At 41.4% G+C, this 15143-nt stretch overlaps 1 protein-coding gene across 8 annotated transcripts in view; it reads left to right on the top strand.

Moving 5' to 3' along the window:
* The first annotated feature begins 2609 nt into the window (after positions 1–2609).
* Positions 2610–15143, top strand: part of RABEP1 (rabaptin, RAB GTPase binding effector protein 1) — a 100153-nt gene continuing 87619 nt past the window's right edge. For all 8 annotated transcript variants that reach the window (XR_008554828.1, XM_008156729.3, XM_028133037.2 and 5 more), the window contains exon 1: positions 2610–2838. Coding sequence is in view for 7 of the 8 variants with exons in the window: in XM_008156729.3 (XP_008154951.1) it covers positions 2805–2838 (34 nt within the window). In the remaining variant the exon portion in view is untranslated. The remainder of the gene's footprint in view (positions 2839–15143) is intronic.

The following is a 15143-nucleotide window of genomic DNA, read 5'->3' on the forward strand; positions in this document are numbered from 1 at the left end:
CCAGGGTTTCGAGCTCGACCCCCAGTAGGGGGCGTGCAGGAGGTAGCCGATCAATGATTCTCTCTCATCATTGATGTTTCCATCTTTCTTTCCTTCTCTGAAATCAATAAAAATATATTTAAAAAGAAAAAAAAATCAGTAAACATATCCTCCTGTGAGAATGATTTTTTAAAATCTTAAAAGATGAAGTAGAGATATATGTACTAACTATATTTTAAGAAGAAACCAATTTCAGAACAATAGATATGATCTTAACTACGTGAAGAACATGAAACAAATGTACATGTTTCTACATATTCATAGATGCGCAGAAGTGCCTGAAGAGATTCATACAAAGGTGATAAGAGTAGTTTGCCCTGGAGAGAGATCTGGGGTTGTGTGTGTTGGGGGAGGAGAGGTTGAGAGGGTACTTTTGCTTTACCTGTACTTTAAGAAAAATTAGAACTGAAATTTTACTGGAGTAATTTGAAAAAAATAAACAAGAAATATAAGGGAGGGTAACTTTTGAAGATATTGAAAATTCTGAAAGTGAATTCAATTGAAAATGGCATAGGGATGTTTGCTGATACCTAATAGGTATAGTTAGCTAGTACTGACAATAACAAAAAAAGCATAAACTTTGGAGTCAGACGAAGTTGGATTTGAATTCTGGTTTCTTCCAGCACTGTGTGACTTGGGCAAGTCATTTAACCTCTTTGAGCTCTGAGTTAATAAATGGAACCTATTTCAAAGGATTGTTATGAGGATGGAGGAGATAATACAGGTAAAATCTCTAGCATTATAGTAGGTGCTTGGTTAAATGGTGGGGGTTAATAGTAGTAATGGTTAAAATTATGGTCTCTAATCAATGAGAAGTGAAAGGCAGTTGGATGATGACTAAGTAGAATTGAATCACACAGATTTAATCTGTAGACTGTAGATCTTATCACCACCAAGGATTCCTTATTATTTGCTCTATATACTCCCAGTGATATTCATTTGTTCATCCAGCCATTCATTCATTCAATAACTATTTACTGAGCACCTGTTATGTAGGCACTAGACATACGTTAGAAATAAATGACTGTCTCTATATTCTGGGAATTGACGTCTTTCCCCAATGGGAGACATAGACACACAGCTAATTGCCACGTATGGACACTGAACCCAGACAGTCTGGGTGGGATTCTATCTCTCTCACTCACTAGCTCTGTGACCTTGGATGAGTTATTTAACCTCTCTGGTCACATCATCTATAAAATGGATTGACAACAGTCACCACCCTCCCTCCTACCATATCCCCATCATAAGGTTCTTAAGAGGATTAAACAAATCAATACAAGAGTAAAACACTTTGTCCAGTGTCTGGCACATGGCATACGCTAGTAAATACACAGTGATTTTTATTTCCAGGCAGTTATGCAACTGTGTGGTTGATATTATACAAAAGGGGAATTTTGAGAGAAGGAAGCACTCACCACATGTAAAGATGCTTGTCTGTCTAGCAAACTATATATCTTAAGTAATAATAGATCCTCTTTGTTTTACTAATCAACAGCTAATACAGAACTGGAATAAGAACTTCTAATCGGCATGAGATAAGCAATTCGATAAAAATTCTTCCAAAGCAAAGAAACTTGACATTTTAGCCTTGGGACCTTATCTAGTGTAAATGGGACAGTTCTGTTAGGCTTTGGGAATATTGGGAATTTTTGCCCTGGATCTCTAGGAATAGCTTCACAGACTGACTTCTACTGTGCAGGAATCCTTCTTCCTCATGATGGAGACTTCGGATCTAGGAAGAAAGGAAGGAAAGAAGAGAAGGCGAGGAAGAAGCAGACATTTATAAAGCAACTACTACTGTGTGTTAGGGGCTGGGTTCTTTATTCCTTTAGTCCTCCTGATGTGCCCGGAGGCTGGTCTATTATCCCCATTTTAGAGGTAAGTAAACAGGGGCTCAAAGAGGTTAAAAAAATGGGCTCTGAGTCAACAGCTAATCTGTGTCAGAATCTCTAGGTCTTCTCATTCTGAGCCTGGAGCACTTGTATCTGCACCTGTTGAGAGCAGGCCTGCATCATCGCTCCTCTGCCCTCCTGAGCGTGGGAACGGTGTCTGGCTGCATCCCCGGCCCTCACCACAGTGCCCGGCACCGAAGTCACATCGTACGTCGGTGCATAAAGCAAAGTCAGTCGGCAACGCCCTCACATTTTAGCTCCTTGAAACTCTTCTTAGCCACATGAAGACTGTGAGGCTCAAAGCGGTGAAGTGACTCGCCCAAGGTCACACAGCTAGAACCGCTAGAGGCTGGATTTGCATTCACTTCACCACCCGGCCTCCTCTGTCGTTCTTCTTTTCATTATTATTATTATTTTCTTTGCCTCTGTTCTGGGGCGGAGGACTGGAAGCGGCCCCTCTGAACTACGGGGCCTTCCCCGCGGTGTCTCCTTCACACCCTCCGGCCTCCCTCTCCTCCCCTATCCCGCCTCCTCCCGCGCCCCCGCAGCCGGCCCCGACAGAGCCCCGAGCCGCCCCACCCACGGGCTCCCGTCCGCGAAGCCCCGCCCCCAGGGCGACGTCACGTGCCGCCCCATCCCCCCGCGCCTGCGCACCGCTTATTTCCCGCTGTCAGGATGAGGAGGCGGAGGTCGGCGCTCCGGTCCGTCTCTGCCCGCGGCTGTGGCGGCGCCGGCGGCTTCAGCCTTAGCGGTTCCTCCCTGGGCGGCGGCGGCGGCGGCTCGGTCGACGCCTCCTCCGCCAGCTGAGCCCGCGGGAGCCCGGGACGCCGCTTCCCCGCCCCTTCCCTCCCTGAGGCCCGCCGCCTGGCCATGGCGCAGCCGGGCCCGGCTTCTCAACCTGACGGTGAGGCGCCCACCATGGCAGGCGCGGCGGGCGCGGCCTGCCGGGAGCCGGTGTCGCGGTGGAACCTCCGGGCGGCGGGAAGGGTGCGCGCAGGCCCGGGGGGGTGACCCCGCCGGGCAGAGGCGGCAGCGCGCGGGTCCCGGCGCGGGCTGCGCGCGAAGGTGGTGCGGGGGGCCTGGGCGGCCGTCGCTGGGGAGGGGGCGGGAGGCGCCGGCGGCAGCGCTAGCGGAAGGCGGAGGGAAGGGCGTGGGGAGGCTGCGGGGGACCTGGCCGAAGCTGGGGAGCGTGGAGAGGGAGCTGTCGTGGGACAGCCGTGGGACCCGCACGTGGGTTCTTCCCCTGGGGAGGATGGAAATCGGGAACTTGCAGTATTCGTTAAAGAAAGAAAAAAAAAATCTTAGATAGTGGTGGTGTGCCCTCCTCCCTCCCCCAATCTCTGCTAACCCAGCCGGCTTTGCACCCAGTTTTGAGATAAAACGAGTTGGGATCAGTAACTGGATTTGGTATCGTTCCTTGAGAGCCAGGGTGGTTGCATGGTGAGTGCTGGAGTCTAAAGGACCTGGATCCTTCACTAACAAGTTCTGGGCAAAATTCTTAGCTGCTTTGAACTTGAGTATTCTCGCTTAATGAAGAGATGTTAATTCATGCCTTTATATCTTATCTGTAAGGATGGCAACACGTACGTTTGTAAAGCGATTGGCATTATTATGGGGGTAGTGAGGAGAACGGTGTTGGAGAATGCTGAAGTGGAGGAAACGTATCTTTATAGCACTTAGGTTCTTGGGAGGAAAAAAGACTCCCATCCTTAAATAAACTGAGTTGTCAGAGTCCTTCATGACCTTCTGGGAAGTGGACTAAGCTCCGCTTTAGAGATTGACCACATCCTTCCATGTTTTCATTACCTGGAGTTATGTTTGCAAAGAATGTGCTTTGTCTTTGACAAGGTCCTACTGTAAGTAGTTGAGAAAGTTCTTTCAGCTAGGTAGGTGTACTTCTATAATCAGCGTGTGTACTAAGCTGCTGTTGCTTTTTTTTTTTTTTTGTACTAAGCTTCTTTAAATGTGAGTGAAATGTTGGGATATGGTGCTGGGCACATAGTAGCCACTTAAAACTTGCCTTTGCCTCGTCCTTAAAATAACTTTGTTGTGAAAACCTTACTCTGCTTGCTTTTGGGGAACCTGAAACAATGGTATAATGTTATCAGATTTAAAGGTTAGCTGCTTTCTTGGAAGTATGCTTTCAAACCTGTTAGCCTCTAGTTTTAGGTTTTGTTAGTTGCCTGAGGAGAGATGTCAGTACCCTCACCTGTGGTTGTATAAGGGTCTGCCTGCTGTTTCCCTTTCAGCAGAGAGAAGGGAGGCGGTTCTGTTTCTCTGTCAGAGAGCAGAAACACGTGTTTTCAAGCTGCATTTTAATTCTCACCTTTTGCATTTGGTGTCAGGGAAGAAAACTGCATTTTCCACAAACCCCTCTTTGTTACTGCAGACAGAGGCAGAGTACAGAGAGCTCCAGTGACTTCTGGTTCTGATCTGGAGTGGTAGGTATGCTTAGCTGGTTGCTGCCATCTCTTGAGTTGCACGGAAACAAACTCTAGGGCAGCTCAGGTGACATGACAGTCTGGAATCAAAATTCCCTGCCTCTTTCAAGATGTGAAGTGGTCTTCCTTGTTAATAGGCAGACGTGACTAAGCACTTGAAATAGGCTAGGAAAATTTCACTTTAGGAAATCTTGTATTCTTGCTATTCTTAGTGCAGGTTCCCTATTTTTCAAATCCTGTGACTCAAGGATGAGATTTAGTTTGCATAGATTGCAGTATTTATATTCAATTAGTGTAGTAAATGAGCAGCCGCAGCTACTGTGTACAAAAGGAGATAGAATTTGGTATATTTGAGTGCTTTGTGTCAGTATCTTCTTAGAAATTGTTCTTGGGGATTTGACTTAATATAGATTACTTCTTGACACTTTAGCTTTAAGCACACTAGAATTACCTAGTCCACTGATTAAAAAAACAAAGAATACAGCATTCTTTTAGTCAAACTGATGGTAAAAGATAACTGCTTAGTTTTTTAATTTTGCTTTGATCCCATTTTAGAAGCAGTTTTATTTTATGTTAATATTGTTTTATTTTTAAAATTATTCAATTACAGTTTCAGGAGTACCGCATAGTGATTAGAGATTTATATAAATTACAAAGTAATCATCCTGGTAAGTCTAGTAGCCATGTGACACTGTACATAGTTGTTACAATATTATTGACTATCTTCTCTATGCTGTACTCTATATGACTGTTTATACTGGCAATTTGTACATTTTAATCCCTTCCCCTTTGTCATCCATCTCTCTAGCCTTAAATATTTTTTTTTTTTTTTGGGGGGGTATATCTTTGTTTTCATGGAGATGTGGGAGACTAAGAAAAGAATCCAGCCCTGGTTGGTGTGGCTCAGCCCTCGAACTGAAGGGTGGCGTGTTAGATTCCTGGTGTAGGGCACGTACCTGGAATAGTTGTTACAATATTATTGACTATCAAACCTGGGTTGCAGGTTTGATCCCCAGCTCTGGTCACCACCACATTACATTGATGTTTCTCTCTCTCTCTCTCTCTCCTCTCTCTCCCCTTTCCCCCCTTCTGCCCCCTCCTTTTCCCCTCCCGTCCCTTCTCCTTTTCTCTCTCATCCCCTCCCTCCCACTCTCTAAAAATTAATGGAAAAAATATACTCTGGTGAGGATTAACAACAACAAAAAATAATCGATTAGTGTGTAATTGATAGGATGAAATGTAATAATTTTCTTTTTCTTCACTTTGATTTATTTTGTAAACTTTTTAAAAAATATGTTTTTTATTGATTTTTAGAGAAAGAGGAAGGGAAAGGGAGAGAGATAGAAACATCATTGATTGGCTGCCTCCTGCACACCCCCTACTGGGGATCGAGCCAGCAACCTGGGTATGTGCCCTTGACCACAATCAAACCTGGGACCCTTCAGTCTGCAGGATGATTGATGTTCTATCCACTGATCCAAACTAGGTAGGGCAAGTTTTGTTCTTTTTTGATGTAGCATCTTGCTTTACTCATTTAGAATAAAGGTAATTTTTAAAAAATATATTTTATTGATTTTTTTACAGAGAGGAAGGGAGAGGGATAGAGAGTTAGAAACATCAGTGAGAGGGAAACATGGATCAGCTGCCTCCTTCACACCCCCTATTGGGGATGTGCCCGCAACCAAGGTACATGCCCTTGACCGGAATCAAACCTGGGACCCTTCAGTCCTCAGGCCGACACTCTATCCACTGAGCCAAACCGGCCAGGGCAGAATAAAGGTAATTTTAATAGCTAAACAAATTGTAGCAGATTATTCCATTTTACTTTGAGTATTTAAAGATGATATATAATGTTACTGTCTTCAAATTTTTATATTTCAAAATCTAAGTTAAATTATATCTTAGAAGCCTTTGGTCTGATTTTACTTTATTTCTTTTTTATTTAAAAACACTATCTTCTGAAAAATCATGTATAAGAAGTATGTCTTCCATCTCTCAGAGGTAACCACTATTAAGTTTTCGTTCCTTCTGGACTTTTTTTTCTGTAGTTACACAGACATTCTACCTTTTCCTTCTGCCCTGAAATGGACATGGTTTACACCAGCAATTTTTTTTTTTATTTTTAACTTTTTTCATCTCCTGGCACATATAAACTAATCACTAAAATTCTGTGGCACACCACAAAATATATTTTTTTGCTAATCTGACCATAAAAATTGGTATAATTTTGACTCACACCAGACGGCTATTGTTGTGTTGGCTATTGTCATTTTTTAATTTATTTGACAGTCAAAGAGAAAATTGGTTAGTACCTCTTGCGAAGTAGTAAGGTATTGCATGTTTTAAAAATTATATGCTTCACCAATTGAAAATTGCTGGTTTACATACATAGATTTGCATCTTGTCTATTTTACTTCATAAATGTTAGAATTATTATATACTTGTAAATGATTATGTGGCCAGGTAATGTATTATTTATTATTATTGTTCCTATTTTATTGATGAAGAAACTGAAGCCCGGAGAAGTTAATAATTATATAGCTAGGAGTGTGGGGAGCCAGAATTCAAATCCAGGTCATCTGGATGTCAGGGCCCTCTGGTCTGTTTACTAGATCATGGACTACTTTTCAGGTCAGTGTTATAGATCTGTCTCATTCTTGTTACAGAGTATTTCATCACATGCATGTACCATGCATAGTTTATTTGCCTACTTCTCTATTGATGGACAGGTAGATTACTGTAGATTTTTTTCATTATTTTATAAACAGTGCTGGAATAGATATACTATTACATATTTTTCAGGTACTCTTGCTTTTACTTCTGTAAGAATACTGAATTAAAAGACAAGAGCTCTGAGTGGTTTAAACTTTAATAGCTATTGCTAGTTTACTTGCAAAAAAAGTATCAATTTACATACCTTCAACAGTATTTGAGAGGGTGGATTTCCCCTACACACTTACAAGCAGTGGATAATGTCAGATGTTTTAAATTTGTATCTTGTGATGGATTAAGAAATGATATTCTTCAATGAACAAATGTTTCTGTATCTAGTCTGTGGCAAGCCCTATGCTAGGCTCTAGAAAATACAGTTAGCAAAACTAAATCCAGTCCTGGTTCCTAGGTAGTGAATCAGTTGGCCATTAATTAGATAATGCCACAGAAATATATAAAACTGTTCCACAAATATGCATATGTACTACTTGCCAGGCTCACTTCTAGGTATTTGGAATACATTAGTGGACAATGCAGATAATATATGACCCTGCCCTAATGTGGGAGAAGCAGATATTAAACAACAAACAAGCAAATGATATGCTTTGTTAAGTGATAAGTGATATGGAAAAAAGAAATAATGGAGCAAGGTAAAGGAAGGATAGGCTGGTTTTAAATAGTGTGGTCAGAGTAGCCTTAGTGACAGAATGACATTTGAGCAAAGATTTGAAGGAGATAGAGGAGTTAGCTACAAGGATATTTGGAGGAGGAGTGTTTCAGACAGATAAATTTTTGCAAATGCCTTAAGGAAGGCGTATATATTTGGGAATGACATGGAGTTCAGTGTGGCTGGAGTGAAGTTATAGGAATGGGAAGTGGGGTGGGGGAGGGGAATGGAGAGGAAGAGTAGCAGGATGTGAGGTGAGGTAGTGGGGATGGGGCGTATCTTGTTGGGACCCTGTTGGAGCCAAAAAAGAGTAAATATTGGCTTTTCTCTATGGGGAACCATTGAAAAGGTTTTGAGCAGAAGAGTAATGTGATCTGACCTATATTTTGTAAAATGCACTGGTTGCTAGATTGGCAATAAAGGAAGCATTAATCCAGGGGAAAAAATGAGGATTGGACCAAGGGTATATTAGAAGAGATTATATTCTGAAGATATGGCCAATAGGATTTGGATTAGATATGGGATGCAAGAGAGAGAGAGAGGAGTCAAGGAACACTCAGGTTTTTGACCTGAGCAACTGGGAGAGGTACCTAGTACTATGAATGCCTGTACTTGAGGAGTTTGACCCATTTAGGGAGGCCAGGAAATGGTGAGGAAGTGGTCCTGGAGCTGAGAGCCAATGGATGAGCAGTAGGTTCCCCCCACCCCCACCCCTTTATTTTTTCTAGAAGAAGCTATTTGAGTAAGAGAACTCAAGAAATGTCTTTGTGCCTGGGTAGAAAGAATGAGAGGGTGTGAAATACAGGTATGGGCTGGTCTGAGTGGGCTTTACCCTTAGAGCTGTAGGGGAAGTCATTGAAGGGTTTTAAAACAACTAGGTGGCCCTAGCCGGTTTTGCTCAGTGGTTAGAGTGTCCTCCTCCTCCCCCCCTAGAATGAAGGGTTGAGGGTTCAATTCCGGTCAAGAGCACGTGCCTCGGTTGATTGCAGGCTCAATTCATAGCCCTGCTTGAGGCACGTGTGGAACGCAACCAATAATGTGTCTTTCTCACATTAATGTTTATCTCTATCTTTCCCCCTCCCCTTCTCTCTAAAAAATCAATGGAGAAAAATATTCTCAGGTGAGGATTGAGGGGAAAAAAAAAGCAAGTAGGTGACATGAAGGCTTTTTAATTTGTACTTCCCTGAGAGTGATTAGATGCATTTTTTTGTTGTTGTTGTGCAGAAAGCTTTAATTTTAATGTAGATCTGATCATTTTTAAAATTTATGATTTCTGGGTTTCTGATCTTTCTTAGGAAGACCTCAAGTCCCATGTTTATATACATAAAAAGCCCTCATTTTAAAAAAAGGGGGATATCTGTAATACTTTCAACAATAGACATACATTTAAAAAATATATTTTTATTGATTTCAGAGAAGAAGGGAGAGGGAGAGAGATAGAAACATCAATGATGAGGGAGAATCACTGATTGGCTGCTTCCTGCACGCCCCCTACTGGGGATCGAGCCCCCAACCCACACATGTGCCCTTGACTGAAATCGAACCTGGGACCCTTCAGTCCCCAGGCCAACTCTACCCACTGAGCCAAATCAGCTAGGGTAGTGGTCGGCAAACTCATTAGTCAACAGAGCTAAATATCAACAGTACAACGATTGAAATTTCTTTTGAGAGCCAAATTTTTTAAACTTAAACTATATAGGTAGGTACATTGTTATTAACTTAATTAGGGTACTCCTAAGCTGGCCTTTGCTAAAAACTCAAGGGACCAAAGAGCTGCATGTGGCTCTCGAGCCGCAGTTTGCCGACCACTGAGCAAGGGCAACATACATTTTTTTTTAAGCCCTCACTTTCAACAGTTTTATAGTTTTGCCATTTATATTATCTGAAATTTATTTATTTTTAAATTTAAACAGGGGAAGTTTGATGTAAAAAATTATTAACTACTAAACTAATTACCTAAGAGAAAAAGAAAACCCTAAAGAATACAGAAATAGCAGGTAAAAGGAGCAGTCACTACCTGTAGGGCTGAGGCAGACCATCCAAGGTAGCAGTAGCTAGATCTTCAAGAGGCCATTCCCAGAACTGAGATCCAGACTTTTTTGGAGAGAGTGCACCTGTGGCCCAAAGCTTTGAAGGGCAGAGTTCAGTTTGGCAGAATTTGCTGGAAAGCTATTTTCTGGTTTGCTGAGGGAAGCTGCCTACATCTGGTAGTGACATAGGGATCTAATTTTTCTTCCAAATAGTCAATTTTAATACCATTTAAAAAATAATCATGTATTTTGTTTATTATAACTTGATCAGTCTCCCAACCACTAAACTTGCAGGTGCTTGATCCAAAACATAAAAGTACTGTGGTTAAAAAAAAATTTTTTTTATTGAACTTATTGGGGTAACATTGGTTAATACAATTATATAGGTTTCAGGTGTACAATTCTATAATTCATCATCTGTATATTGTGTGTTTACCACCCTAAGTCAAGACTCCTCTCTGGTATTCACCATACTATTATCTGTGTCTACGAGGGTTTTATATTTGTGGGTTTTTTGTTTTTTTTTTTTTTTGCTTCATCACTTCACCTTTTTCACCCAGCCATCCAACCCCCTTCCCCTCTAATAGCTGTCAGACTGTTTTCGGTATGAGTCTGCTTCTGTTTTGTTTGTTAGTTTATTTTGTTCATTAGATTCCACATACAGGTGAAATCACATGGTACTTGTCTTTCTCTGACTGGCTTATGTCACTTAGCAAATACTCTCCAGGTCCACCCATTAGGTACCCTAATGTGAACCGAGGTGCCTAGCTATAGAAGATAGTTTTCCTCTATTTGAAGAGCTATGAAGGAAGGTACCGCTGTTCTGTTTTTCTCTTTAGATACCTGAATCTCTTCCAAGTGGTAGTCTGATTTCAGTTTGGATGTTTCTGGAGAGAAGAAACTCACTACCTCCTAGTTTTGAATAGTTCTAATGTTTTATTAATCTTTTAATTAAGCGGAAACTTGCCTCACCAAAATTTCTACCCACCGGTTTTAGTTCTCTTCTCTAGGACTGCACAGAGGAAATCTAAGGCATTCTTCTCTCTGTTGGTCTGAAGAAATTTTAATGATAGCATTATGTCCTTCCTAAATATTCTTATTTCTCCTGTCATATGTTTGAATCTACTTAACATTCTTTTGATTCTCTTTGAGACAGATTCCAATTGTCAATGACTTTTGGTGGTACCTGGTTTTTGCTAGATGAATGTGACCTTTAGAGAGTAGTACATGCAGAGATATATCACTGAAAGGAATTCTAAAGATAGTTGTCTTCCTTCATTTTACAGGTCAGGAAACTAGGGATTAAAGACAGGAGCCCTGGCCAGGTAGCTTGGTTGGTTGGAGCATCATTCCATGAACAGAAGGTTGTGGTTTTGATTTCTGGTCAAGCTTGTGGGTTTGATCCCTGGTTGGGGCACATACAGGAGGCAGCTGATTGATGATCAATGTTTCTCTGTCACATCAATGTTTCTCTCCCCCTTCCTCTCTCTAAAATCCCCCTCTCCCCTCGAAACAAAACAAAACATATCCTCAGGTGAGGATTAAAAAAAAGAAAAGGAAGTGGTGTGTTGTAGCAGAGTCAGTGCTCCTTATGGAGCATAAAATCTAGTGGTGATTACAGACAGATTCCATGAGGAAAGGGAGTTTGTCTGGCTGATGATGGCATCCCCAGCACAGTGCTTACCATAGAATAAATATGAGCTATAGGTATTTGTTGAAAGAAAGTCAGAGCACAACATGCAGTTATAATAATGTGGTAAGCTCTTCCCCATTCACGATATTTGACAAAATGTAGCAGGAACATCTTCAATCATTCAGGAAGTATAGTTAACACAGGGACCCTCCGTTCTACCCTCACTGCACCCTAGTTATATCAGAGAAAGTGGCATTTGAATAGAGCCTAGAGAGTTGTGTCGAATTTTTGACAGGTGGAAATGGTGCCTTGGAGAAAGGCATTAGAGGAGATTGAGAATCTTTGCAGGGTGTGGATTGAGTATATGCAGTGTGAGGTGAGGTTTGTGTTCAGAGACAAGTTAGAAAAGGGGGATTAAGATTGAATGGTGGAAAGCTTTGCTGCCAGCAAAGGAATTTGGGTTTTTCTAGATGATGTGGCTAGGCCTGTGGTTTGGTTTTAAGGCAGAAGGCTAGTTAAGGAGATTGGTTAGGCTATTGCTGTGGCTTGGGAAAGATGATGGGATTATAATGTATGTCAATGGGAATGGAGAAAAGGAAATACAGGTAATAGATGTTAGGAATACTGTGGTGTTAAAATAGTAATTTGCTGAGCATTTGGTTTGGGGAGCAGGCAGGAGAGAAACAGGATTCTGAGAATGTAGATGCAGTTTACCAATGTAGGCAATCAGTAGGATGGAGGATTTAGTAGTAAAAAGTGGTAAATTTGGTTTTGGTATGTTGATATGGAGTAGTGGCACAGGGATACCCAGTAGATAGCTGGAGATACAGGCCTGGAGCTCAAGGAATAAATCAGTGGTGTAGATACACTTTTGGTAGTCAGATGCTTAGAAATCATCCAGGATGAACACTGCTCATTGCTTATGCTTATTGCATGATAGGCCTTGTGTTGGTAATTTTACAACAAAAGTGCAGGCTAGCCCTAGCCGGTTTGGCTCAGTGGATAGAGCGTCGGCCTGTGGACTGAAGAGTCCCAGGTTCAATTCCGGTCAAGGGCATGTACATTGGTTGCTGGCACATCCCCCGTAGGGAGTGTGCAGGAGGCAGCTGATCGATGTTTCTCTCTCATCGGTGTTTCTAACTCTCTATCCTTCTCCCTTCCTTTCTGTAAAAAATAAAATAAAAAAAAAAATATATAAAAATATATATATATATTCTTTTTTTTAAAGTGCAGGCTGTGAGGAAGGCCACAGATAAAACTAACGGATTGGGTGAGGAAGAGGAAACCAATGATTAATCATAAAAATGGAGAGTTAGGAGGAAAATTAGTTAGAAGTCAGTATTAGGGCAAGTTGGAAGGAGGAGGGAGATGATCACCAGTACTAAATGTCACAGAGAAGTCAGATGAAAGCAAGTGGTCATTGAAATCTGCAACTAAGTGATCATCAGGACCTCAAAGAAGAGTTTCAGTAAGGAAGAAGTAAAATAGGTAGAGGCAGATGTATAGACTAAATTTTAAAATCATGGTGATAACATGAGTGCCCCACACATCTCAAGTGGGGCACTCACTTGAGAGAGATGATAAGAATTGTGACAAAGTGTGTGCTTGTGTGTGTATATGTTTTAAGAATAGAGATTTAAATAATTGTAGATGCTGGAAGAATTGCTGATGGAAAGGGAGAGCCTAAAGATACCAAGATCTCTGAGGAATTGAGAGCAGGTAAGATGGATCAGGAGCTTGAGAGACAGAGATTTCATCCTTCAAAATAGAAGGGAAAAAGAAAAGGATGAGTGAGAGAAAGGTAGAGAACATTCTGAGGTAGAAGAGAAACTGACTGACTATATATGTAGCCTCTGTTCTCTTATTCATTTATTCAACATACTAGAAGCCTGATGCACGAAGATTCGTGCCAGAATGGGCCTTCCTTTCCCTGGCTGCTCGCACTGCCTTCGCTCCGGCCCAGAGCTGCCTTTCCGCCTTCCCTCCCCGGATGCTGGGTGCCCATGTATGCAAATTAACCTGCCATCTTTGTTGGATTAATTTGCATACTCCTGATTGGCTGGTGGGCATTGCGAAAGTACGGTCAGTTAGCATGTTACTCTTTTATTAGGTAGATATGATTTGAGTATGAACTGTGAACAAGTCAGACAAGGCACCTGTCCTCATGGGAGGTAGTAGTTTTGAGATCTTGATTGCAGTCAGGTAGATTAGGTTGTTTATACTCACCTGGGTTCTTCACCTTAACCATGGAACAAAGAAAATAATTGGGCTATTTTCCCAGTTATCCAAAAGATGATACAGCTAATACCATTTTAGATGCATAGGAGAGAGGTTAATTCATTATATACATTGATGTAGGGATTGAGTTAGGAATCCAGCTTTGACTGTTTTAAAATGGCTAGTCAGATGTTTTTGCACCATGTATTGATTAATCCATTTTTCTCCATTGATTTTGAAATGCCACCATTTATTATATGCCAACTATCCAGTTTTGATTGTATTTTGTTCAATTGATTTATCTATTCTAGTGTCACACTACATGGTCAAAATTACTGTTTCTTTCTACGTTCTAAGGTTTTAGTATTTTAAAGAGCCAGGAACCCTTCATTTTCCAGAATTTTTCTTAGCTATTCTTAGGTATGTATTTATTCAGATAAAATTTGGAATGATGGCATTAAGTCTGCCCACCATCCTTAACTCCTCTTCCCCCTACCTGCCCCGTGCAAAAAAAAAAAAAAAGGCCTTGCCCAGCCAGTATGACTCAGTGGTTGAGCATCAACCTATGAACCAGGAGGTCACGCACGGTTTGATTCCCTGTCAGGGCACATACCCACGTTGTGGGTTCAATCCCAAGTAGGGAGTCTGCAGGAGGCAACCAGTCATTGATTTTTACCTCATCGTTGATGTTTCTCTCTCTCCCTCCCTCTTCCTCTCTGAAATCAATAAAAATATATATTTTTTAAAAATACCTTAAAAACAAAACACAAACCCTCATTGATTGAGTTTATAAATTAGGAGGACATATAACAAACATCTTTACCAGAAAAGTGCCTTATCGCACTTTAAGTGCATTAATTATCTTATCCTCCAAATTCTTTGAGGGTGGTATTATTTTCTGTTTTATAATTAAAATAAAAGTTTAATAATTTGCCCAGGATCCAGGTCCCCATGACTATTTTCATTTCACTGAACTGCCTCTCAGGTTACTTTTAGTTAAGTAAACTCTTAAGTCATTAAAAATAGGCAAAATTAAAGCAAAATCCCAAGTTTCTTATTTGATCATGAAGTCCAAAGAAGTGTAATGAAAACTGGATTAATCCATACTTACGTCCATCATTTTAGAGTATTTCTGGTCATGCTTTAGATCTACAAATAAAAAATTTTAAAGCAGTTGATAATATTGCATGTGTGGTTTTGAATTCTCCAATTTTTATTTTAATTATGGTGTGAAATTTCTTTTTGTTGTAAGTTATTTTTTGAAAAACGTTGGTTTTAACTGTAGTTTATCATATGACTTTATTATAATAACTTGAGGCCTGATGCACAACATTCGTGCACTGAGGGAAGGGGTCCCTCAGCCTGGCCTGCGCCTTCTCACAGACTGGGAGCCCCTGCGGTGGAGGTGGGAGAGGCTCCCGCCACCGCCTCTGCGCTTGCCAGCTGTGAGCCCAGCTCCTGGCTGAGTGGTGCTCCCCCTGTGGGAGTGCACTGACCACCAGAGGGCAG

The sequence above is a fragment of the Eptesicus fuscus genome, chromosome 20 (assembly GCF_027574615.1).
Source record: "Eptesicus fuscus isolate TK198812 chromosome 20, DD_ASM_mEF_20220401, whole genome shotgun sequence".
NCBI classification, from domain to species: Eukaryota; Metazoa; Chordata; class Mammalia; order Chiroptera; family Vespertilionidae; genus Eptesicus; species Eptesicus fuscus.